This window comes from Monodelphis domestica, chromosome 7 (assembly GCF_027887165.1).
Source record: "Monodelphis domestica isolate mMonDom1 chromosome 7, mMonDom1.pri, whole genome shotgun sequence".
Lineage (NCBI taxonomy): Eukaryota > Metazoa > Chordata > Mammalia > Didelphimorphia > Didelphidae > Monodelphis > Monodelphis domestica.
Genome location: NC_077233.1, coordinates 228,871,858 through 228,896,414, shown reverse-complemented (window position 1 = coordinate 228,896,414; position 24,557 = coordinate 228,871,858). Strand labels below are relative to the sequence as shown.

General features: G+C 37.1%; 2 protein-coding genes across 11 annotated transcripts in view; one reads left to right on the top strand and one right to left on the bottom strand.

Annotated features, from left to right (window-relative positions):
* RAC1 (Rac family small GTPase 1) overlaps window positions 1-23,926 on the bottom strand; it is a 57,893-nt gene extending 33,967 nt beyond the window's left edge. For 2 of the 5 annotated variants that reach the window (XM_056804362.1, XM_056804365.1), the window contains exon 1: window positions 22,150-22,427. In XM_056804362.1, the coding sequence (XP_056660340.1) occupies window positions 22,150-22,412 (263 nt within the window). In that variant the 5' untranslated portion in view covers window positions 22,413-22,427. Of the gene's footprint in view, window positions 1-21,787; window positions 22,428-23,777 lie in introns of those variants that run through there. The other 3 variants (XM_056804364.1, XM_007498258.3, XM_007498256.3) reach the window with 3 other exon arrangements.
* Window positions 1-24,557, top strand: part of LOC103102040 (small integral membrane protein 10-like protein 2A) — a 154,098-nt gene that overhangs the window by 36,038 nt on the left and 93,503 nt on the right. The gene's annotated exons all lie outside the window — the stretch shown is intronic.

Genomic DNA, 24,557 nt, shown 5'->3' with positions numbered 1-24,557 from the left:
TTCTGCACACACACACCCTAACTAAACCACAGACACTTATTAAGCATTTATTTTTTTCCCCATTCTTTTTTTTTTATCATCATACAAAACACAACTTCCATATTAGTCACTATTTTAAGAGCAAAGTCATGCATAACCAAAATCCCAAAATAAAACCAAAAATACACTACTGTGAAAGACAACTTCAACTGTCCTTTCTCTGGAAGTAGATACATTCCCCATCATGAGTTTTTCAGTTTTGTCCCAGATAATTGCATTGCTGAGAATAGCCAAGTTTTCAGAAATAATCATCATCCAATATTGTTGTCATTTGTGTATAATGTTCCTAGTTCTGCTTATTTTGTTCTGCATCAATTCCCACAGATCTATCTTTTTCTGAAATCATCTTATCATTTCTTATAGCACAATAGAATTCCATTACCAATATGTACCACAATTTGTTCAACCATTTCAATTGATGTACATCCCCTCAATTTCTAATTCTTTGCCACCACAAAAAGAGCAGCCAGAAATATTTTTGTGTAAGTGGGTCCTTTTCCCTATTTTATTTCTTTGGGATGCAGGTCTAGTAGTGGCATTACCAGATCAAAAGGTATGCATAGTTTTATAATTCTTTGGGTATACTTCCAAATTGCCCTCCAGAATGGCTGGATCAGTTCAAAACTCCATCAATAATACATTAGTGCCCTTCCAACTTGTGAACACTTTCTTTTACTGCCATATTGGTCAATCTGATAGACATAAGGCAGTCCAATTCTGCTTTTTAAGAAGTTTTTTTCAGTGAATATTTTTTACATTTTTCTATTTTTTGTGTGCTTTTTCTTTGCCAAGTTCTTGACTCTTTTCATGATTCTCTTGTATCACTTTCATTTCTTTCCCCATTTTCCCCTCTATTTCTCTTAATTTTTAAAATCCTTTGAGTTCTTCCAGAAATTCTAACTTCTATTTTTTCTGACACCAATTTTTCTTTGACGACTATTACAATTAAAATATTTAAGAGGCTGGATTTGGGATAAGAATATCAATTTATTGATTAAGGCTAACATTTAGCCAATAAATTGGTGGTCTTTGATTCTCTTGAAAATCAAAAGATGGGTTATAGGAGAAAAAACACTATCCACATTCAGAGGAAAAACTGTGGGAGTAAAACCACTAAGGATCTTAAGGAAGGGATAGACGGAAGGAAGAGAGCATGGATTACAAAATATCAGAAAACAACTGAAAAATTGTTGCTTAATGACATGGGTCGGAGGGTATATGATTGGGGATATAAAATCTAAATGAACATCCCAGTGTGCAAATACCAACAACATGACAATGGGTTCTGATCAAGAACACATGTGATACCCAGTGGAACTGCACATCAGCTATGGGAGGGATGGGGGGAGGGGAGGGAGGAATAGAAAATGATTTTTGTAACCAAGGAATAATGTTTGAAATTGACCAAAATAAAAATAAATAATGTAAAAAATTTGCAAAAAAAAGAAAAGAAAACCAAAAGACAAAGAAATTCCTTCATGTAGAACTATATGTACAATTTAGGAGCTCATTATTCAGAGCCTCCCCAAAACACCTCTGAGGTAAATTTAGAGGACTCAATTCCTCCCTCATTACTTCTCCATAAGGGAGATAGGTCTTTGCCTAAATAAGGAAGACACCAAAACACCCTTTTCCCCTAGCCATGTAGCTGGCCCATCTTGTTTGCTTGCTTTTTTCATTTTAAGTTTTGTATCTTTTCTCCAGATTACACGATGGTACAATTTTTCAATTGTTTTCTGATATTTTGCAATCCATGCTCTCTTCCTTCCGTCTATCCCTTAATATCCTTAAGATGGCAAATTATATAAAAAGGCATTTTCATCATGTGAAAGGAGACATATATCTTTTTCTTTTTAAACGCTTATCTTCCATCTATGTACTGGTTCCAAAACAGAAGAGTGGTATGGGCTAGGTAATGGGGTTAAGTGATTTGCCCAGGGTCATACAGCTAGGAAGTGTCTGAGGCCAAATTTGAACCTAGGACTTCCTGTCCCTAGGTCTAGCTCTCAACCCTATGCTGCCACCTAGCTGCCCCCCATATATCTTTTACACTAGAGAAAAATTCATGGAGGAAATACAATCAAGAATATGCTTCAATTTGCATTCAGACTCTATTAATTGCTTCTATAGCAGTGAATAGCCTTTTTCATCATTATTCCCTTGGAGATGTCTTAGATCCTTACATTGCTGATAATAGTTAAGTCATTCAGTTTATCATCATAATTGCTGCTACTATGAACAAAGTTCTCCTGGGTTCTGCTCACTTCACTATGTCATTTCATATAAGTTTTTCTGTGATCATTCTATTCATCATTTCCTATAACACAATAGTATACAATTACATACCACAGCTTGTTCAGCCATTCCAAATTGTAGTCGAGGCAGAGCCATAAGGGTTAAAGCCCTCCTCTTCCCCCTGCTTGGGCTGCATAGTCAAGGTTGTGGGTTGAACTGTGTACGACCAGCCCAGCTGCATGCTCAAGGTTGGAATAGTCAGTAGAGGGAGGTTTGATAATGATTGTGAGAAACTGCAAGGTTGGAATAGTCAACAGAGGGAGGTTTGATAAAACACTGTGGGAAATTGTGAGAGACTTGTTTCTCTGCCCTTTTTTGGAATCCCCTCGGTTCCTCCTTGTGCCTGGCAGGTAACGTCATGAATTCCTATGAAGCTGTCCAATTACTGGTTCCTGATGTTGCTGGGCTGTAACGTCATATCGTCCTGTGGTCTTAACCTATATATGCTTTGTCTGAATCCAATAAATTTTGTCGTTATGCATTTTCATATAGCGTCCATTCGTTACTCTTCACTTTTCGTTACCCCAAGTAAGGTCACACAGGGCTGGCCAACCCTGGTGCTGAGCCTTACACAAATGATGGGGATCCCTTCAGTTTCTAATTCTTTGCTACCCCAAAAAGAGCTGCTAGAAACACTAGGTCCTTTCCCCCTATCTTTGATCTCTTTGGAATAAAGACCTAATAGTGGTATTTCTGGGTCAAAGAGTATGCAGTTTTATGGTTTTTTGGGCATGGTTCCAAATTGCTCTCCAGAATATTTCATTAACTCAATTCTACCAACAGTGTATTAATGTCCCAATTTCTTCAGATCCCCTCCAACATTTATCATTTTCCTAAGTTCTAATAGGTGTGAGAATAATGTTACCTCAGAGTTGTTTTAATTTGCATTTTTCTAGAGTGATTTGGAGTTTTTTATATGACTAAGGATAGTTTTAATTTCTTCATCTGAAAACTATCTGCTTATATCCTTTGACCATTTGTCAATTGGGGAACGTTTTGTATTCTTATAAATTTGACTCAGTTCTCTATATAGTTGAGAAATGAGACCTTTGTCAGAGATACTTGCTATAAATATGTTTTCCAGTTTGCTGTATCCCTTAATTTTGGTTGCACTGGTTTTACTTGTGTAAAATCTTTTTAATGTAGGCAGTTATCTTTTTACATTTCATAATATTCTCTATAGATTTGTCAGGTAAACTAATCAGTGATCCTTTCATTTTGTTCATGGTTCCAACCTTTATTTCTAAATTATGTATCCATTTTGACTTTACATTGGCATTTGGTATTCAGTATTGGCCTATGTCTATTTTCTGCCATACGGTTTTCCATTTTTCCCAGCAGTTTTTATCAAACAATGAGCCCTTCTTCCAAAAGTTTAGGTCTTTGGATATCAAAAACTAGATTTCTATGGTCATTTACTACCATGCATTAAGTGCCTAATGTATTCAATCACTATTACTATTAATAATACTATTATCATTACTATTACTAATCTATTCCATATTATTCAGTATCAAATTGTTTTGATGGTTGCCACTTTATAATACAATGTGGGGAGGGATTGGGGTGGGGGGAGATTAGATCCTTCAGAGAATTTGAGAGCCAGGCCCAGAGACAGGAGGTCCTGGATTCAAATCTGGCATCACCAGAGCGAAAGGAGGAAACCAGGAAAACACTGTACACAGAGACTGATACACTGTGGTACAATTGAATGTAATGGTCTTCTCCATTAGTGTCAATGCAATGTCCCTGAACAATCTGCAGGGATCTAGGAGAAAAAACACTATCCACAAGCAGAGGACAAACTGTGGGAGTAAAAACACCGAGGAAAAGCAACTGCTTGACTACAGGGTTTGAGGGGACACGTCTGAGGAGAGACTCTAAATGAACACTCTAATGCAAATACCAACAACATGGAAATGGGTACGAATCAAGAACACATGTGATACCCAGTGGAATTGTGAGTCAGCTATGGGAGAGGTTGGGGGAGGGCAGGGGGAAGAAAATGATCTTTGTCTCCAATGAATAATGCTTGGAAATGACCAAATAAAATAATGTTTAAAAAAATAATAATCTGGCATCAGATTTTTCCTAGCTGTGTGACTCTGGGCAAGTCACTTAAACCCCCACTGCCTAGCCCTTATCCCAGACATTGTACTAATTCTAAGACAGAAGACAAGGGTTTAAAAAAAAATAAAAATTTGAGATCTGGCACGGTAACCTATCTTCTTTCATATTTTTTCATTAATTTCCTTGATATTCTTTTGTTCTTCTGGGTAGTTTGGTACGAGACTGAATGAGTAAACTAATTTACATAGAACTGTCATTTATTGTCTCAGCCTATCCATGAGCAAATTAAATGTTTTTCCAATTATTCAAATCTGACTATTTTGTGTGAAGTGTTTTGCAATTGTGATCATATAGTTCCTGGCTTTGTTTTGGCAGATTTATTTTATGTTGTCCATAGTTATTTTAAATGGGATTAATGTTTCTATCTCTTGCTGATGGACTTTATTGGTAATATAGAGACAATGCTGATGATTCACTGTGGGTTTATATCCTACAATTTTGCTAAAGTTGTTTAATTATTTCAATAATTTTTTTGGTTGATTCTCCAAGTACACCATCCAATCATCTGCAAAGTAATAGTTTTATTTCATTTTTCTATTCTCATTCCTTTAATTTCTTCTTCTTTTTTAAACTATAGCCATAACCATAACCATTTCTAGTACAATACTGAATAGTAGGTTGTGATAATGGCATTCTTGCTCCATCCCAGATCTTATTGGGAAGGCTTCTACTTTATCTCCATTGCAGATGTTTGCTGATAGTTTGAGTTAGATGCTATTCATCATTCTGAGGAATGTTCCATTTATTCCAATTTTCTCCAGTGTTTATAATAGTGTTGAATTTTGTCAAAAGCCTTTTCTGTATCTTTTGAGAAAATCATAGGGTTTTGTTATTAATACAGTCAATTATACTGATGGTTTTCCTAATGCTGAACCATCTATTCATTCCTGATATAAAACTACCTCTTCATAGTTTATGATCCTTGTGATATATTCCTATCATCTTGTTGCTTGTATTTTTATTAAAATTTTGCATTGGTATTCATTGGGGAGATTGGTCTATAATTTTCTTTCTGTTTTTTCTCTTCTTGGTTTAGGTATCAGGACCATATTTGTGTCATAAGGAATGTGGGTACAATTCTTTCCTTGGCTATTTTTCCAAATAGTTTACATAGTATCGGAATTAATTGCTCTTTAAATATTTGGGAGAATTCACTTGTGAATCCATTTGGCCCTGGGAGCTTTTATCTTAAGGGAACTTCATTGATGGCTTAACTTACTTGTTCTGAAATGAGGTTCAGCTTACTTTTTTTTTTAACCCCTACTTTCTTTTAGAATTGAGACTAAATACTGGTTTCAAAGCAAAAGGGTAAGGACTAGGCAATGTGGGTTAAATGACTTGTGCAGGGTCACACAGCTAGCTAGGAAGTATCTGGGGCCAAATTTGTACCTAGGACCTCCTGTCTGTAGGTCTAGCTCTCAATCCACTGAACCACCCAAGCTGGCCCCTCAGCTTACTTTCAAATAGATCAGAGTTCACCAAGGCTCATCAAACCTTCAATCCTTCCACAAGGTCTTAACAAAAGACTACAAGGTCTCAGTCCATTTGATAGAAGGTGATGGGGGTGGGAGCAACATTAGCTTGGAAGCAGGCTATTTCAGTTTGACTATAGGAGATTAAGGAGATAATGATTTCACATCCCTATAATTATAACTAATAATACAATTCATTATTAATTTCCCTCAAGGCTTTTGACTGTAGCTCTTCTGACACTGTTGTCCTCATCTGAATTTGTTCTGATCTTCCCTGTCACCAAACTAACTTTATACAGGCAGGTTCTTTTTCCTTCTTTGCTCATTTTCATGACTTTAAACTTTATGCTGAAAATTTATAGTGTTTTGTTGGGTTGTAAGTCTTTTTTTCCCCCCCAAGAGAAAAAAGTGGGCAGATCTATTCTACTTTCACTCAACGGTTTGTTTATTTGTTGTTTTTTTTGGTAGGGAAGTAAAAGGACTGGTGCATAGAGCATAGAGGGAAGGGAAACAGAGGGAGGGAGAGCAAGAAAGTGCACAGCACTCTACAATTAACAAAGATGATTTTTTTGGAATATAGATTTAAGAATTCTTAAAGTTGGATTTGGGTAATATGTTCATTTATCTAAATTAAGAGCTATCTCTATACTACATACTAGAATGGTTTGACATTTCCTTCTCCAGCTCATTTTACAGATGAGGAACTGAGGCTGAATTTGAATTTAGGTCTACCAGATCCCAGGCCCACACTCTTATCAGGAAGAGTTAAGAGAGAAGATAACACTAGAGAGTCAATTGAGTCACAAGAAAACTTCCACCTATACATAGCTAGGTGGTATAGATGACAGTACTGAACCCAGAAATTGAGAAAATCTGAATTCAAATCTATCCTCAGACACTTATTAGCTTTGTGACTTTAGCCAACTCATTTGACTTGTTTGTCTCTGTTTCCTGAAATATAAAATGGGAACAATAATAGCATCTACTTTCCAAGGTTATTAGGAGAATCAAATGAGATTTGTAAAGTAATTGGCATATAGTAGATGCTATAGAAATGCTATTTAAAAAGAAACAATTTTTGAAGGTAAGATTAAGAGAAAAAAATGAAAAGAACCAGAATCAAAGGCATGTGCCTTGGAATGCCTTTTATACAATTGGGAAATGCCTGAACAAACTGTGGTATGTAAAAGCAAAGGAACATTACTGTGCTTTAAGAAATGAAAAAAGATTCAATATGAACTGACACAATGAAGCAGACCAGAAGAATCATTTAATAAAAGGATTCAACACTGTAAAGAAAAACTAATCTACAAAGACTTAAGAATTCTGATAGGTCTTGGCCTTTGAAACTGGCCTCAGAGGAGGTCCGGCTTGAAACCTCCGACTGCTTCCCTTTGGACCGACACATGGGCTACTTCCAGATTAACATGGCTGCAGTGTAGAAGCAGGACTCTTCCTCTTCTCACCAACTACAAATATAGACTGTCTAAAAAAAACACAAAAACACACCACACCACCACCACCAACAACAAAAAACAAATTCTTATGAATGAAGGGACTCCACAGTAGGGCGCAGCTTTGATGGTACATGGAATTTGGGCATTTCCACACTATAAGGGGGTGAAATAACTTCCACCAAAACGTGAGCTGATCAACCCACCCCTATTCCCACCCCACCTATGGAGCCAGTCAGAGCCAGCAAGCGAGTGAGGGGCACCTCTAGGTCCTTGGCAACTAACACCACCAGGGACCTACATCTGAGAGCAGTTAGACTTGAGACCCCAGCAGGCTGAAAAGTGCGAACCTAGAGCAGGAGATAGTACAGAGAGGGGCAGCACACAAGAGAAACCATGAGGTGGCCTCAGGCAAAAACTGGGCTCCTCCTCTCCATACACAGAGAGCCTGGCCCTTCCTCACTCAGACTTTTGACTGGAAAGGGAAGGAAAAACCAGCAAAGTGATGGCAAGCAATGCCCAGAAAATACAACTTCCAAATGCCAAGAAGAACAAAAAGGCATTGACCCTGGACAATTTTTATGGAGAAAAAATCCAGACTACAAAGGAAACAGCAGAAGATGACAAACAAACAAACACATCTAAACCTTCCCCCCCAAAATGGAAATTTGTCACAAGCTCTTGAAGAATTTAAATTGGAGCTTATGAGAGATGGAAGGGTTTTGGCAAGAAAAGTGGGAAACAGTTCAAAAAGAAAATAACAGTTTAAAAGACAGGAACTCCCAATTGGAGACCAAAATTAAACAGCTGGAAGCCATGAAAAGCAGGATAGACCAAACCAAAAAGGAAAATCAAAAGATTATAGCAGAAAAACCAGACCTTCAAGACCAGAATTGGGCAATTGGAAACCAATGATCTTGCAAAACAGCAAGAATTAATAAAGCAAAGTCAAAAGACTGACAAAATAGAAACATGAAATATCTTACTGACAAGATGACTGACTAGGAAAACCAGTCTAGAAGAGGCAATTTGAGAATAATTGGTCTACCTGAAAACCCAGAAATAAACAGAAATCTTGACATCACAGTACAAGAAATTATCCAAGAAAACTGCTCTAAGAGGGCAAAAGAGATATTGAAAGAGTTCATAGAACATCCTCTACACTAAATCCTCAAAAGACAACTCCCAGGAAAGTAATGGCCAAATTCAAGAACTTCCAAGCTAAGGAGAAAATTTTACAAGAAGCCAAAAAGAGACAATTCAGATATCAAGAAGCACCAATCAGGATTACACAAGATCTGGCAGCTTCCACACTAAAGGAATGCAAGGCTTGGAACATGATATTCAGAAAGGAAAGAGAATTGGGCCTTCAACCAAGGATCACCTACTTCCAGGGGAAAGTATGGGCATTCAACAAGAAGATTTCCAAGTGTTTGTAAAGAAAAGACCAGAACCAAGTGGAAAGTTTGATATCCAAACATAAAAATTAAGAGAAACCTGAAAAGGTAAATAAGAAAGAGATGAGAAAGGAAAAAAAATTTTTAATTTATATTTTCTTCTTTAAGGGCTTCAATTTGTTTATATATTCATATATGGGAAAATGTTATTTGTAAGTCAAAATTTAAATTTACTATTTTAGGAATTGGAAGAATCATTCATAGGTAGAGATTGGGGTAATAAGTGGTTTAAGATGATATACAAAAAAGGGAAAAGTGAAGATGGCACCAAGAGAAACTTGAAGGAATATGATAAATTGGATAATCTATATCACACAAAGAGGCGCATGAGAAGGAGAGGGGAAGAATACTATTTTAAGAAGGAGAGGAAGAGAGTGCTAATAGGTAATACTTAAACCTTATTCTCAGCGAAATCGGTTCTGAGAGGGAAAAGCATCTAGATCTATTGGGGTCTGAAATTCTATCTTATCCTAAAGGAAAAGTGAGAAGGGAAAAACTGCAGGGAGTACAAAAAGGGAGGGAAAGAGGGAATTTAATAGACCCTAAAAAAATAGTGAGGGGGAGGAAAGGGAAGTATAATAAGGGTGGGGATTGGGAGGACTGATTAAAAGCAAACCACTGGTTTAAAATTATATAATGCAAGAAGAAAGGGCAGAACTAGGAGAGGATATCAAAATGTTGGGGAATACAAATGGCAATCATAACACTGAATATGAATGGAAGGAACTCATCCATAAAATGAAAACAAATAGCAGAGTGGATTAGAAACAAAAATCCTACCATGTTATCTGCAAGAAACATACCAGTAGACACACACAGGGTAAGGGTCAAAGGCTAGAGCAAAATATATTGAGCTTCAACTGAAAAAAAGAAAGCAAGACAATCATGACATCTGACAAAGCCAAAGCAAAAATAGATCTGATTAAAAGGGATAGTGAAAATAATTTCATCCTGATAAAAGGCAGTATTGACAATGAGGAAATATCAGTACCCAACATGTATGCACCAAATAATATAGCATCCAAATTTCTAAAAGAGAAATTAGTGGAGTTGAAGGAGGAAATAGTAAAACTATATTAGTGGGAGACCTGAACCTTCCTCTATCAGATCTAGATAAATCAAACCAAAAAATAAATAAGAGATAAGAGATGTGAATGAAATCTTAGAAAAATTAGAGTTAATAGATATGTGTAGAAAAATAAATAGGATCAAAATAGAATACACCTTTTCAGCAACATGTGGTACATTCACAAAGATTGACCATGAACTAGGGCACAAAAACATGGCAAAGTGCAAAAGAGTATAAACAATAAATGCAACTTTTTCAGATCATAATGCAATAAAAATAATAAGTAAGGGTACATGGAGAGGCAAATAAAAAATTAATTGGAAATTAATATGATTCTCCAAAAGCAGTTAAAGAACAAATCATAGAAACAATTATTAATTTCAGTGATGAAACTTATGATGAGACATCCTTTCAAAACCTATGGGATGTAGTCATAAGGGGAAAATTTATATCCTTGAGTTCATATATTAACAAATTGGGGAGGGCATAGGTCAATGAATTGGGCATGCAAATTAAAAAACTAGAAAATGAACAAATTGAAAATCTGCAGATAAAATCTAAATTAAAAATCCTAAAAATTAAGAGAGAAATTAGTAAAATCAAAAGTAAAAGAGCTATTGGATTAATAAATAAGTCTAGAAGTTGGTATTTTGAAAAAACAAATAAAATAGACAAAGTACTGGTCAATCTTTTTTTTAAAAAAAAAAAGGAAAGATGAAAACCAAATTAGCAGTATCAAAGATGAAAAGGGAGACCTCACCTCTAACGAAGAGGAAATTATTAAAAAGGCAATTATTAAAAAACTATTTTGCCCAATTATATGGAAATAAATATGGCAATCTAGGTGATATGGATGAATATTTACAACAATACAAATTGCCTAGATTAACAGAAGATATCGATCAGTAAATTATGAACTCTATAGGAGGAAGTTTCATACCCTCCTCCTCCCCCCTCCTGAATTGCCCACCCAGTTCATCCCATTTTGTGTGCTGGCATTGTGTACATGTATGTAAATAAAAAGGTATGGATGGGACCCCACCAGGCTCTACTTCCCTGAAGGCAGCAGGAGAGGTTGACTGAGAGCATGCAGGAGAATCAAGACACATGGTCAGACTTAGATTAGAAAAAGAGGCTTTAAACTCCTATCTATCTGCTTTATTTACTACAAGTGATTATTAATAAACTTTATGCAAAATTTAAAAAAAAGAACTCTGATCAACGGAAGACTTGGAAATATACCTCCTTGATCCAGCAATATCACTACTAGGTTTGAATACCAGATGATTAAAAAAAATGGGAAAAGATCTGATTGTATAAAAATATTTATAGCTGTAATCTTTGTGGTGGCAAAAAAATTAGAAACTGAGATGTTCCTTTATTGGGGAATGGCTGAACAAATTGTGGTGTATAATGGTGATGGAGTACTATTGTGCTATAAGGAATGATGAATTGATGGATTTCTGTAAGAACTGGAAAGACCCACATGAACTGATGCAGAGAGAAATGAGGAAAACCTGAAATAATCAAATGTAATTGGCTTTGCTCCTAATAGCAATGCATTGATCCAGGAAAACTGAGGGACATTTTCTATCCACATCTATAAAAAGATCCACTGGAGTAGAAATGCTGACTATTACTCTATTACAAAAAACAAATAATATGGAAATAGGTTTTGAGTGATAATATATGTATAACCCAGTGGAATTGCTTGTCAACTCTGGGAGGTGGAAAGGAGACAACATGAATCATGAATCATGTAACCATGGAAAATTTTTAAATTAAAAACAAACAAACAAACTCTGATCAATGCAGTGGCCTATCTTAACTCTGGATGACTTATGATAAAGTCATTTTTGCTCCTGTTAAAAAGGCAGGCATACATTTTTGGACATAGACATCATGTAGGTTCATTTTACTTAACCATGATTGTTTGTTACAAGGTTTCTTTTTTTTTCTTTCTATATGTAATATCAATTATGCTTCCCAGGTAGGCTTATTAATACTTAGTTCAGAAGCAAAAGCAAGCAGTTTGAAATAAAGATTCACAATTTCATAGAAGAGTCTCTTTTGGGGAGTTAAAACCTTCAGAATAAAAATTTCCCTCCAAATTCCCCAAACTGGTACTTCTCAAGGAAGGAAACTTTTCTTTTCCAAATCTGCATGAGGAATGGGAGGAACTCTGAAAACGAGAAGGAACCTTTAGGGTTTTCCCAGCTTTTCTCAGTAAGCAGATCAAAAAGTGGAGTATGTACATAATATAAATTATTCAATATCAATTTATCAACTGATATGTGGGTATGGACACCTAATATTCTTAATTGTGTGTTTGATCATTTTTGCATGATTGTGTATGGGACAAAGCTTGATTTGTAACCTGCATTAAAGGAGTCAAGATGTTACAAGTCTGACAGCCCTTGAAGTAATGAAATTAGTGATTCTGTGCTTCCTAAGTATTCCTTTTCCCTTTAACAGGCTGCAACATGTCTGGTGCCTTCAAGGTATCTCAGTGCAGACCAGTGGATTTAACCAGTACTTCAGTCTTAGGGTGCCAAAATTTAAAGTGTATTGACATTCCAGAAACACAGAAACAACTGCTAAGTATTTGCTTAGCAAAAATAGGTAATAAAGGAAGCTGACAAATGCCTCCCTCCCCAAGATCATTGCCAAACCTAGATGAATGACCTCAACAAAACTGAATTTGACTTTTTTAAAAAAGGGAAAAGATGAATTTTATGTACACATACAAAAAACTACTCCAAGTACTTCTGAAGTTGTTTAAGCAGAGCAAATAGTATACGTCTCCAATTCAGCATTAAAAGGGTTTTGGAGGTTAGTATATCACAATGGAGATTCATTTTTAGCTTGAAATCTTTTAAAATTACAAGATCATTTCCTACATTATCCCATCCTGTAATTTTTGAAGTTTATTTTTATCTCTAAGGCCAGAAAATTTTTCATTTATCCCTATCCAACTTTATCTAGAGAGACAGAAGGGCCACAGTAATGTTGAAGTCCTACCTCACATATAGAGGCAATTTGATTTTATCCAAATCATTTAAACTCAGTGCTCCTCTGGATCAACTATGATTATCTCAGATTATAAATTGATCTGCCCCAGCAGGAGATTCCTCCTAGAGTTCCTTACACCAAATGAAACCACATGTTCAGTTTAAAACCTAAAATAATGGCTATTTTTAAATTTGATCAGTTATCATTCAGTTGCATGCTAATTGCAAAACTGATAATCATGACATCTATACTTTCATTTAAATAAATGATTTTTTAAAAACCCTTACCTTCTATATTGGAATCAAAACTGTGTATTGGTTCTAAGGCAGAAGAGCAAGAAGGGCTAGGCAGTAGGAGTTTGCCCAGGGTCACACAGCTAGGAAGTGTCCGAGGTTAGATTTAAACCCTGGATCTCTCATCTCTGGGCCTAGCTCTCAAACCACCGAGTCACGTTGCTGGCCACAATGATTTTTTTAAGTGTTCAACAATGTCACAGCTAGGAGTCTCAGTAGAAAAAGTGTCAGATTGAGAGATGGGAGGTCCTGGGTTCAAATCTGAACTCAGATACTTCCTAGCTGTGTTGACCCTGAGCAAATCACTTAAGCCCCATTGCCTAGTCCTTACCAGTCTTCTGCCTTGGAACAATTCAATATACTGCATTGATTCCAAGATGGAAGGTTAAGAGTTAAAAAAAAAAAGTTCAAAGTTACAGGGCCAAATATAGATCTAAGTTTCATTACATTAGAGGCTTCCCAGGTTGATATTGACCCACTGGTGATTGATTACTCCTTAAGTTTATTTATCCAGCCAGTTCACAAACAAATGTACATGTAGTTGACATTTTGATCTTCTCTACAAGAACATGAGAAACTGTCAAATGTATTGCTGAAATTTAGGTATAAATTGTTTACATAATTCTCTAGTCTCTTTATTAAAAAAAAAAAGGTTAAATCTGGTATCTATTCGTGACATAGCTGGCTCTAATTTATCAATGCTTTACTTTCAGTTGGTAGAAGTAAAAGGCAAATCTCAATAGCCCACCAAAGTATCCTTATAATAGATAACCCCTTTAGCTTCTAAGATGAGTTGGAGTCAGCAAAAATATTTACATGTTCAATTAGACTAATATGCATAAATTTACTATCAAAATTCACAACTCTGGTTTCCTATCTTACTATTAAATAATTATTGTTGAAAATACTGGAGGCTAGAAGGGCTTCATAAAAGAGTTGCAAATTACTCCAACAGCAACAGTTTCTAGTTAGAAACCTGGCATTTGCCCCTTCTCCCCAATCAACTAAACTTTTCAAATCTACTTATCCAGTCCTCTCATTTTCAGGGACATATCCCAAGGATGACAAGATAGAAGCAATGTCCAATTTATGCCCAAAATATTCAATATTAGTGCTTTCTCAAAAAAACAAAACAAAACAAAACAAAAACACCCATACAGCAATCATCCACTGATTGGGGAATAGTTAAATAAACTATGGTAAATGAATATAGCTGACTTGTAAGAAATGAAAAGAAATGGGAGGATTTCCAAGAGTAAAGGAAAGGGGCAGCTGGGTAGCTCAGATTGAGAGCCAGGTCTACAGATGGGAGGTCCTAGGTTCAAATTTGACCTCAGACACTGCAGTAATGTACATTTGTTCTAACAGACTCCTGTTTTCTCATTGACTTCAATCAGAAAATTATAGGTGCAATTTAATGGAAATTTTTACTTTTATGTAGGAAAAATATATTTCAATATATAGGTTTTTAAAAATTAAATATTCGGGGGCAGCTGGGTAGCTCAGTGGATTGAGAGCCAGACCTAGACAGGAGGCCCTGGGTTCAAATGCGGCCTCAGAACACTTCCCAGCTGTGTGACCCTGGGCAAGTCACTTAATCCCCATTGCCTAGTCCTTACCACTCTTCTGCCTTGGAATGAACACTTAGTTTTGATTATAAGACAGAAGGTAAGGGTTAAAAAAAAAAGCGTGAAGCAGAATATAAGCAATAATTACAATAATGTAAATGAAAAGAACACTAAAAGGAAGCTGAGTAATTATAAATGATCAATCTTGTTTCCAGAGAACAGATGAAAACAACATGTCTAAAAGCCATGGGGGAAAAAAAGTCTTGGAAAGGGGATAGGGGAACTGGGATAGTAATAATAGTAGGCATATTTAGCCATTACAGATATAAAAACAAAGGAGTCAATAAAACACTTAAAAATTTTAAATTCTGTCCAAATGCTGAATGTTCAGATCCAATAACCAACTATGAGACCACAGTCACTTTGTTCTGGACATTTTATCTATAAAGTGGATAATACCAGTACCATCTACCTTATAATAGTTGAGAAAATAATTTGGAAGCTTTAAAACCTCTATATAAATGTGATATGCCTTCAATTATTCAATTCTGTACTACTGTAAACTAGTAAAGGATATATAAAAAAAAACAAAAACCAGGAAGAATTGAATTTTATTACCAACTATGACCTTAGACACATCATAGTCCACATTTCAATATATAAAAAAGCTAATGATTACTTTCACTATTTACCTGAGAGGGAGTTTATTAAAACGAGAAAACATCTATGTAAAGTTCTTGTAATATTTCAGGATAAAATGTACTAAAACTTAAAAATTTTTCAGATAGCTTACATTTATAAGAGCTAATCTTAACACTCTCAAAATTAAAAAAAAATATTTTAAAAATGTTGTATTCCTATTCTGTACTAAAATGTGCCTTTCAGGAAAATTGTTTTTATTTTCTTGATATTTACCATATTTGTACTACCTACACCTCACAGAGTGGTTATGGAATGTGCATTGTATACTTTAAAATGCTATAGGAGCAGCTAGCTGGCTCAGTGGATTAAACCAGGCCTGGAGACAGAAGGTCCTGGTTCAAATATGGACTCAGATATTTCTGAGCTGAACAACACACCCCCGGTCATCTAGCCCTTACTGATCTTCTGCCTTAAAACCAATACACAGAATTGATTCTAAGACAGAAGGTAAGTGTTTAAGAAAAATTCTATAGAACCATGAACCATGTAAAAAACACACTACAGAATATTTAAGAAATTACCTAATAACCTATTTTCAAATACTTTATTTTCCAGATATGGTTATATAATACCATCAAACATTTCATCAAATAGTTGTTTATCTTTTCAACTTAGAAGATGCAACCAGCCTTTTCTCTGCAATAAAGACATTCCAAGTTGTCAGTAAATTTTTTTTCTTTTAAGAAACCTTCTAAAATTCTGGAATAAATCACATAATAATGGCAAAGTCCTAGATTCCATACCAATATTTTTATGATTCTGGGACAAAATACTGACTCAATTCACAGTTTACTGATCTAGCATGATATGAAAGGCTTATTGAAACAATGCAAGACTTTTTAAGGGGCAAGCAGCTAGGTGGTACAGTGAAATCAAGTACTGGACCTAGAATCAGAAAGATCTGAGATTAAATCCAAACTCAGATATTACTAGCTGTGTGACTGCGGGGAAGACACTTAATCCCTATTTGTCTCAGTTCCTCATATGTAAAATGGGGATACAATGGAGTAGGAAAATGGCAAACCATTCCAATTCTCTTTGCCAAAAAAATGCCATGGTCAGTGTCCATGGGATCACATAAAGCTAGCTATGCACACCAAATGACTAAACAACAAGGAGCTTTATATCAAATCCCAAGTACTACTGTGTAATTCACCACATAAAACATAGAACAGTGAATTTCCTGCTTCTCCACAATTCAAAAAATAGAAGCTTGATATTCATTTCATACTCATGGACAAAAAGAATCAAAACATTTTTTAGAGAAAAAAATCATTTAGAACTATAAATGTTGAATAAAATAAGGAAAACATTACCATTAACTACTGGTATTTGGTTGAATAGGTTTTTGGCTTATTCAAAGCAATATAGTATTTTCTGGGCACCTGTGAGAGTCAAAATACCTAAAGTTCAAAGTCTGATTATCTTTTTGGGGGGAAGGGGATAAAAATATAAGGAGAAGCTATGATTTAATGTAGGGAACTCTCAGGAAGTCTTCTGTAATTTAGTTAAGACCTGTCTGGGGTCATGAAGAGACTAAGTGATTTCTTAATCCTACACCAAGAGACCAAGACTTGATCCCAGGTCTTCTCAACTCCTTAGACCCTTCTATTATACATTATATTATAAATGCTTCTCAATACTTGATGCAGGTCCATAAATCAAACTTTTAGATCTTAACTGCATAACAATCATTCTACTTCAATTTTCAACTCCAAGAATTTCTCTTTAAATATTCCCTTCCAATATTTCATTTGCAAAGGATCCCAGAAGCAGGTGAAGACAACCTCCCTTCCTGGAAGAACTTCATGATGGATAGTATTTGCTGATTCAGAGGCAAAAAACTTAGTGTCAACAAAGTAAACAGCTAGTTTTAAAGATAAGCCCTTATAAAAAGTAGACATTACCATTCTAAGAATAAAGCAAAAAACACATCTTGACTTTTCAACCCAATCCCCAACATCCTACTACTTTTTAAAAGGAAACTACACTGACAAGATTTTAGTTTGAAATAGCATGGTGCCCCAAAAGTCTCTACAGTTTTGAGTTATTAAAGTTTAAAACTATACAAAGATGTTTGGTATACCTTATAATTCTACCAACTTAAAGTCAGTTAATAGTAAACCTGGAAAAGAATGAGTACACAAATACAGTAAATATATGTATATGAAACTTGTTGAATTAGATATAATCAAAGACTCAAACATTTAGTGCTCAAAGAAACCTTGGAAATCTTTTCAAATGCACTTAATGGATAAACTAAACACATCTGGGAGGTCAAATGACTTGCCCCAGGTTAATAAGTGTTAACAAAAGTTAGAGTCCGCATTTGAATTCAGATCTTTTGACTCCAAAACCAAGCATATCTAGGTCCATATTATATACCTAGGTAAGTGTAAGAAGTATTTCATAAAAGGTTAAAAGGAAGCTAGGGATATCTTTGGGACATCCCTTTGGGATGACTTCATGAAAGGCACAGCCCTTTGGACAACTGATGTGCATATCAAAAACAAACATTTCCACAGCATGAACCACTGTCCTTGCCAGATATGGCATTTTCCATGTTATCAAAATGTTCCAATTTGAACATTGGATGCCCCAGCTAACTCAAGGGAAAAAAAAGGCAGCTTGGTGAAATATTACTCATTATAATAATATATATTATAATATAATATAATAATCTATATAGATTATAATATCAATTATTAATCTGATTTTGACTGAGACTTTAGCTTTCTTGACTATTATGTTCACCAAATAAAAGTAATGGCCAGGATTACCAAAGGACAAAGATTCAAAATTTTAATTTTTCTTTTATTTTTATTTCTAATCAGATTACACTTGAATGAATTCTAGTTCAAAGGGAATAATACAGCATAGCTTATTTATTTATTTATTTATTTAAGCCCTTACCTTCCACATTGGCTCCAATTACCACTTACCACTCCTGAAGAGTGGTAAGGGCTAGGCAATGGGGGTTAAGTGACTTGCCCAGGGTCACACAGCTGGGAAGTGTCTGAGGCCAGATTTGAACCTGGGACCTCCCATCTCTAGGCCTGGCTCTCAATCCACTGAGCTACCACCCAGCTTCCCCTCAGTATAGCTTTTAAATGTTCTGGAAAACTAATATTGTTTTTTAAATCTAAGAGATATTGTGTATTACAAAAACATACAATCTCATCCACAAGAGGAGGCTTTTGCTTTACCACTCCAATTGCTGACACATTTTAGTGCACAAATACTCTTTCAACAAAAGAGAAAAGTCAGCAGTTTGTGCAGCCTGTTTGTTTAGTGCTGAATTCACCATTAATTTTTTTTTAGAATTAAAGATTCCACAATACTAAATTGTGTTTCTTACACTGACGAGATTTGGTCTTATAATTAACAGAAAATTCTATTAAAAGTGTCAACAATTAAAATATTCTTAACAACAGCATCAAGCACATGTAGTAATAAGTCCTTCATAGTTACTGAATTGAGTTTTTTTTAAGCTGAACAAGGCACCTCTTTATTAAAGTAACATTTGCTACATTATTCTTAAAAGTAGTAAAAGTTATTTAAATAGAAATATTATCCAGATAACATTTCTAAAAAAAAATCCTATTTTTATTTCTATGCCACCTAGCCCTAATCAAACCAAGATCAAAGGCATTACAGAAAATGATAAACTAAAAAGTAATTTCTTTGAGGGTACAAATTGCTAACACCTATATAGTATACACACACAATCTAATGTGATCCTTAAAGCAGCAATATTGTGATTAGGCAATATTACAATCCATTTTACAGAATTTTACATAAGTTAAATTGAAGTAGAAGTGGGAGAATAAAATGATGTGCCCAGGGTCAGTGTCTGAGGTATGAAATGAACTCTGGTCTTTCTGACTCTCCCCAAGGACATCATTGTCAGAATTTAGTCTTTTACTTTGTAGCTCCCGTGTCTAGCAATATATTGCACATAACTCCCAACATTTAATATTTTATTTCATAAACAAAATCAATTTAAAAAATCAAAAACTCATTCGCTGTTAGGGTTAAGTAAACCAAACCTATCCAAAACCTCTGATTCCACCCCCCCCCCATTTTGTAAGTATCTTAAGTTACTTCCTCCTCTAGTAATGGACTACTCGGATGCCTAATCTTGGCTTGGAAGTGATGCTAGGTTTTCAAGGGCTATGCCAGGAACAGTAAGCTCTGGCAAGCTAAGCTTCAAGTCACAGGCCTATCGAGGAACTGTGAGTTGTACAAGGATTTTCCCAATTATTTTCATTGAGGCTCAAGGCTCATCATTAGAAAGTTAATTGATCCAATTTTTTTTTGGCCATGGTCACATCAGGACTTTTAAAGTATGAAGGAAAAGTAAAGCCTTGAAAAGTGGAAGGAGTACATACACCACAAATCTTCTGAAGTCAAATTACTCATTATTTGAGTTATGACTAAATGTGGAACTGACCACAACTAGCTGGTTAAAAAAAAAAACAAAAACTATGCCACAAATTTGTCACTCAAGAAACTTAACAGTAAAGAAAAATGAAATTGAATTTTCCTTTAAAATTTGCAAGATTAGTGCAAATTTCTTCACTAGTTAAATCACAAGTGGACCCCAACTTCATGATTAACATAATTTTATTATATACTCTTATCAACATTTTCCAGAACTGATAGTTTTCTTTTAAAAGATTAAACTTATCTTATCCATTCCCAAATTTTTAGTTCTAGCTACAATTTTCATTGCTGACTAGGAAAATGTTCCAATCCTCCAGAATACAGCTTTAAAATTTGATTTATCATAAAAACCAATTAGATTGTTATATTTTATATTGCAATTAGAACTCTTAAGCAATTCCAAGAATCAAATGAATCCCAAATAGGAAGCTAAGTATTAATCAAAACAATAACCACAGATTTCAAAATATATGTTTGATATATATGTATATATATATCACTAAGCTAGCAGTAATTAGTTATTGGAGTTTTATTAAGCACTAAAAATAGTCAAATAACACTGGAAAATGCATTAGTTTGTTATAAAAATTTCATAAAACTAATAGGAATTCTTCAGGCCTCCTGGGCCAACTCTAAATCACACAAGCAATACTGTTATATACAATTTTCTTCAGATTACACTGGGATATTTGTTTCTGGAGTGGGGGGGAATAAACTGCATAAGGCAAGTCTTGTTTTCCAATAAGCCCAGCAACACGGCTACACAGTAATGAAATGAGATGCTTTCAGTCACAGGGAGCGATTTTTTCCCTCAGGAAGCCTTTCCTATTACATCCCATACCTATTAGATAAGTACAAAAAAAAAACACTTTTTGGACACACTGTGGTGTTCAAAGAAATTCTTTGCCACGAGAATAATAAGTTTCCCAAAGGAAAAATCAATGGTTCCTTGAAGTAAAAACTCCTGAAGAGCAAATAAACCTTGTAGATAAAATTTTAGACCACATAACCAGTCCCAGAAAATCACCTTCACTGCGCTCTGCTAAACCTAAGCGTATAAAACTTTTTTCATCTTAATGACAGTTAGAACATTAAAGCCCTTACCTAGCTCCCAACAAGTTACTTGCAGTTACTGTCAAGTTCTGCCTAAATTCAAGCTCGGTTTTTGAATTGAGCAAAAGGGTGGAGCCCACTTCTCTTCCTTAGGCTGGGTTAATCAATCCTTCGCTTTAAAGGGGGGTGGGGTGGAAGGGCAGGACCCTAGTGCACATATTAACACCATCCCAAGGAAAAAAGGAGAGGCTGATTGACTCTTCCTCCTACCCCTTTGGGGAAGGTAGGGAGTACAGTGACTACCAGGGTGGGGGTAGGGAGGAGGAGGGTAACGAGCACACATACATGCACACACACACACACACACACGCACACACAATTTGAGAACGGGATTCTTAAAAGGCCAACCTTGAGAAAATGCAACCCCTAACCCAAAGGGCTAGTAAATGCTATAGCCCAGGACCCCTTAGGTGTCCGATCCCCATCCCTTCTCTATCAAACCCCACCCCGGGGTGTCTTCAGTACTCGCCCAACCCGAGCAATCAAGCCGCCACTCTGAGAGCCGAGCTCCCCACCCTCCCGAGACCCTACAGGGAGCCCCCTCCGCCTGCTACCCGACATTCCCAACTTCGGGCTCCTAAAGCAGGGCCCCCGAAGTTCCGCCCCACCCCGGGGTCCCCTTGGTCCCCGCCCCCGCAGGCCACCAGAGGTCCCCCCCCCCCGCCCAGGCAGAGGCCGAGTCCAGGTCCCCCGAGAGCGAGGAAACGCGCGGGAGAACGAAGTAAAGGGGAACTTACCCGTCTCCTACCACCACACACTTGATGGCCTGCATCGGGGCGGCTCGCAGGGCTGCCGCGGAGGAGGCGGCGGCGGCGGCTGAGGAGGAGTGGAGGCGGCGGCTGCCGAGGGTGCCCGGGCGCAGAAGGACTGATGGACTCCTAGCGGGATGGGTGACTGACAAGGACGGGGAAGACCCAAGAACGGCGGTACACGGATGGGGGGAGGGGAGACGGGGACCGCAGTCCACGCCGCCTCGCCCCTTAGCCGACTAGAAGCCGATCCCAGGCAGCAGCCACCACCCAAAGCTGGAGGAAAACTGCAGAGAAACAGGAAATGGCCGCTCCACTCACATCCGGCCTCCCCTCCCCCTGCCCCTTACCCGCGGTCGCCGCTGCCGCTGCCGCTCCCTTCGCCCTCCCTATCTGGGCGGGACCAGCTCCTCTCGACTTTCCTTCTCGCTTCCGCTTTTCCCGGCCCGGGCCCCGCCCCCAACTCCTGGTCCCGCTTCGGAAATCCACGGAAACGCTCGCCTCCCGCGCGACTCGAGATTCGCGCGCGGCCTCGTTTGGGCGCGGGCGGGGGCGCGCGACGAACGGAAAAGAGGCTGAGAGTGGGGCGAAAGAAAGAAGACGGAGCCGCCATGTTTGTGCCACTGACCTAGTCAGAACTTGTGCCCCGACAGGACCGCGGTGCTGTAGGAAAAAAAAGGATGGTTTGCTCCCCCACCCCTCCATGGTCATTATTGACCCAACAGCCCCGGTCCTCAGGGGCTTGGATCCTCCCTGTTTTGTTTTTCTTTTTTGTTTCCCATACAAGTCTGCTAATCATGATGGGCCGCCAGAATTTTAAATAATGAGAGGGTTGAGGTCGAATGAGCTCGTGTCGAATGACCACCTTCAGCTCATTTAGGCACGTATTTCTAACAGGCCCAAGCCTTTGGCGTGAGATGCCTGAGGCTCTACCCCACAACTGCCGTGGTGATCTTATGCAAGTCACTTGAAAACCTCACCACCCTCAGTTTCTTTATCTGTAAAATGAGATTGTACCAGATGGACTTCGAAAAACCCTTTCATCGCCAGAGCTCTGGTCCATCACAGCTTAGGGGACAAGTAGTTAACATCCCTTGAGTGTTAGCAAAATAGAGAAATACCTTCATACATCTTACTACCTATTGTCCTATATTTCTCCCTCCTTTCCAGGCTAAACTCCTTAAGAAGACTCTGTACATTCTCCTTTCTACACTGCAAACTGGTTTCCAACCTCATCTTTCAGCTCAAACTCCCGTTTCCAAAGTCCTAAACACTTAACAAAAATTTTGAATTTTTCTTAATCTTCACCTTTTTTTGCCCGCTGTACAGCCTTTGACATTGTCCATCACTCTCTTCTCTCTAGGCTTACATGACACTTCTCTCCTAGTTCTCATACTTGTTTGACTTTTCTTTCTCCATCTTACTTGCTGGATCTCCCTTCAAGTCACACCCACAGTCCATGTATGTCCCCCAAAACTTTGCCCTAGAATTTCTTTTCTCTTTATGGTATCTCACTTCTTGATCTTATCAGTTCTCTTGGATTCAGTTATCTTTATGCAAATAATTCTCATCTATTTATCAAATCCTACCTTTCTTGATCTCTAGTCACATATCACTAACTGCTTAGTGAATGTCTCGAACCAGATAGCAAATAAATAAGTAAATAGATATGTAGATATATAGATATATCTTAAACTCAACATGTCCAAGACTGAATTATCTTTCTCCAAAAGTACCCTTTCCCTTTAGACAGAAGTGCTGTTAAGGGTAATCACTCAGGTTCCCAACTTGGGAATAATTTTTTATCCCTTCCCCCACCAACTGTCAGTCTTGTTTCCTTTCCAGAGCTCCCCATTATCCAAGTTGCCAAGTCATTCAAAACACCTCTCCTGTATCCCCTTTTTTCATTCACACAGGCATAACCCTGGTAAGGCCTTCATCACTTGGACTATTACAATAGCCTGTTGGTTGCTCTTACCTCATTTCTCTGCACTCCAGTCCATCCTCCATCAAGCTGCCAGAGTTATCTTCCTAAATCACAAGACTGAGTGTATCATCTCTTTACTCAATAGTATCCAATGATTCACTTATTACCTCTAGGATCAAATAGAGAATCCCTTGGCTTTTAAAGCCCTTCATAACCTGGCTTCTCATCCTTCCAATCTTCTTTTACTGTCCTGAACATAATCCTTCCATTACTGTCCTGAACATAATCCACAACTCAGCAACAATGGCCTTATTATTACTCATACATGACACTTTGTCTCCTTATTCTCTTACTGGCTGCTCCCTGTACCTGAGGTGTTTCTCTGTGCCTCAGCTTCCTAGCTTTCTTCAAAACTCAGCTCAAATCCCACTTTCTGAAAGAGCCCTTTCCTGGTTCCTATCAAAGCTAGTACTTTAAGGCATCTTCCATTTATACTATAGATAATTTTGTATGTATATAGTTGTTTTTGTGTTGTCTTCCTGATTAGAATGTGTGCTTCTTGAGGACAGACTCCGAGAGAAAGAGAGAGAGAAGTCACCAAAACCTATCTACAAGCATGAACATGCAACTTGGTGGAGAAGAGAAAGGAATGCTGGGAGATGAAAAAGAATTCTGGGAGATGGAGTCCAAATTTTTCTAATTATACACTAGTCACAATCAGCTAACTCTCAGCTTTAGATCACTCCCTCTATTCACTGTCTTCTCTCCTACACACATGCTGCTATATGAAGGTAGAAAAAAAAATCACAGGAGTTATATCCTGGGAACTAA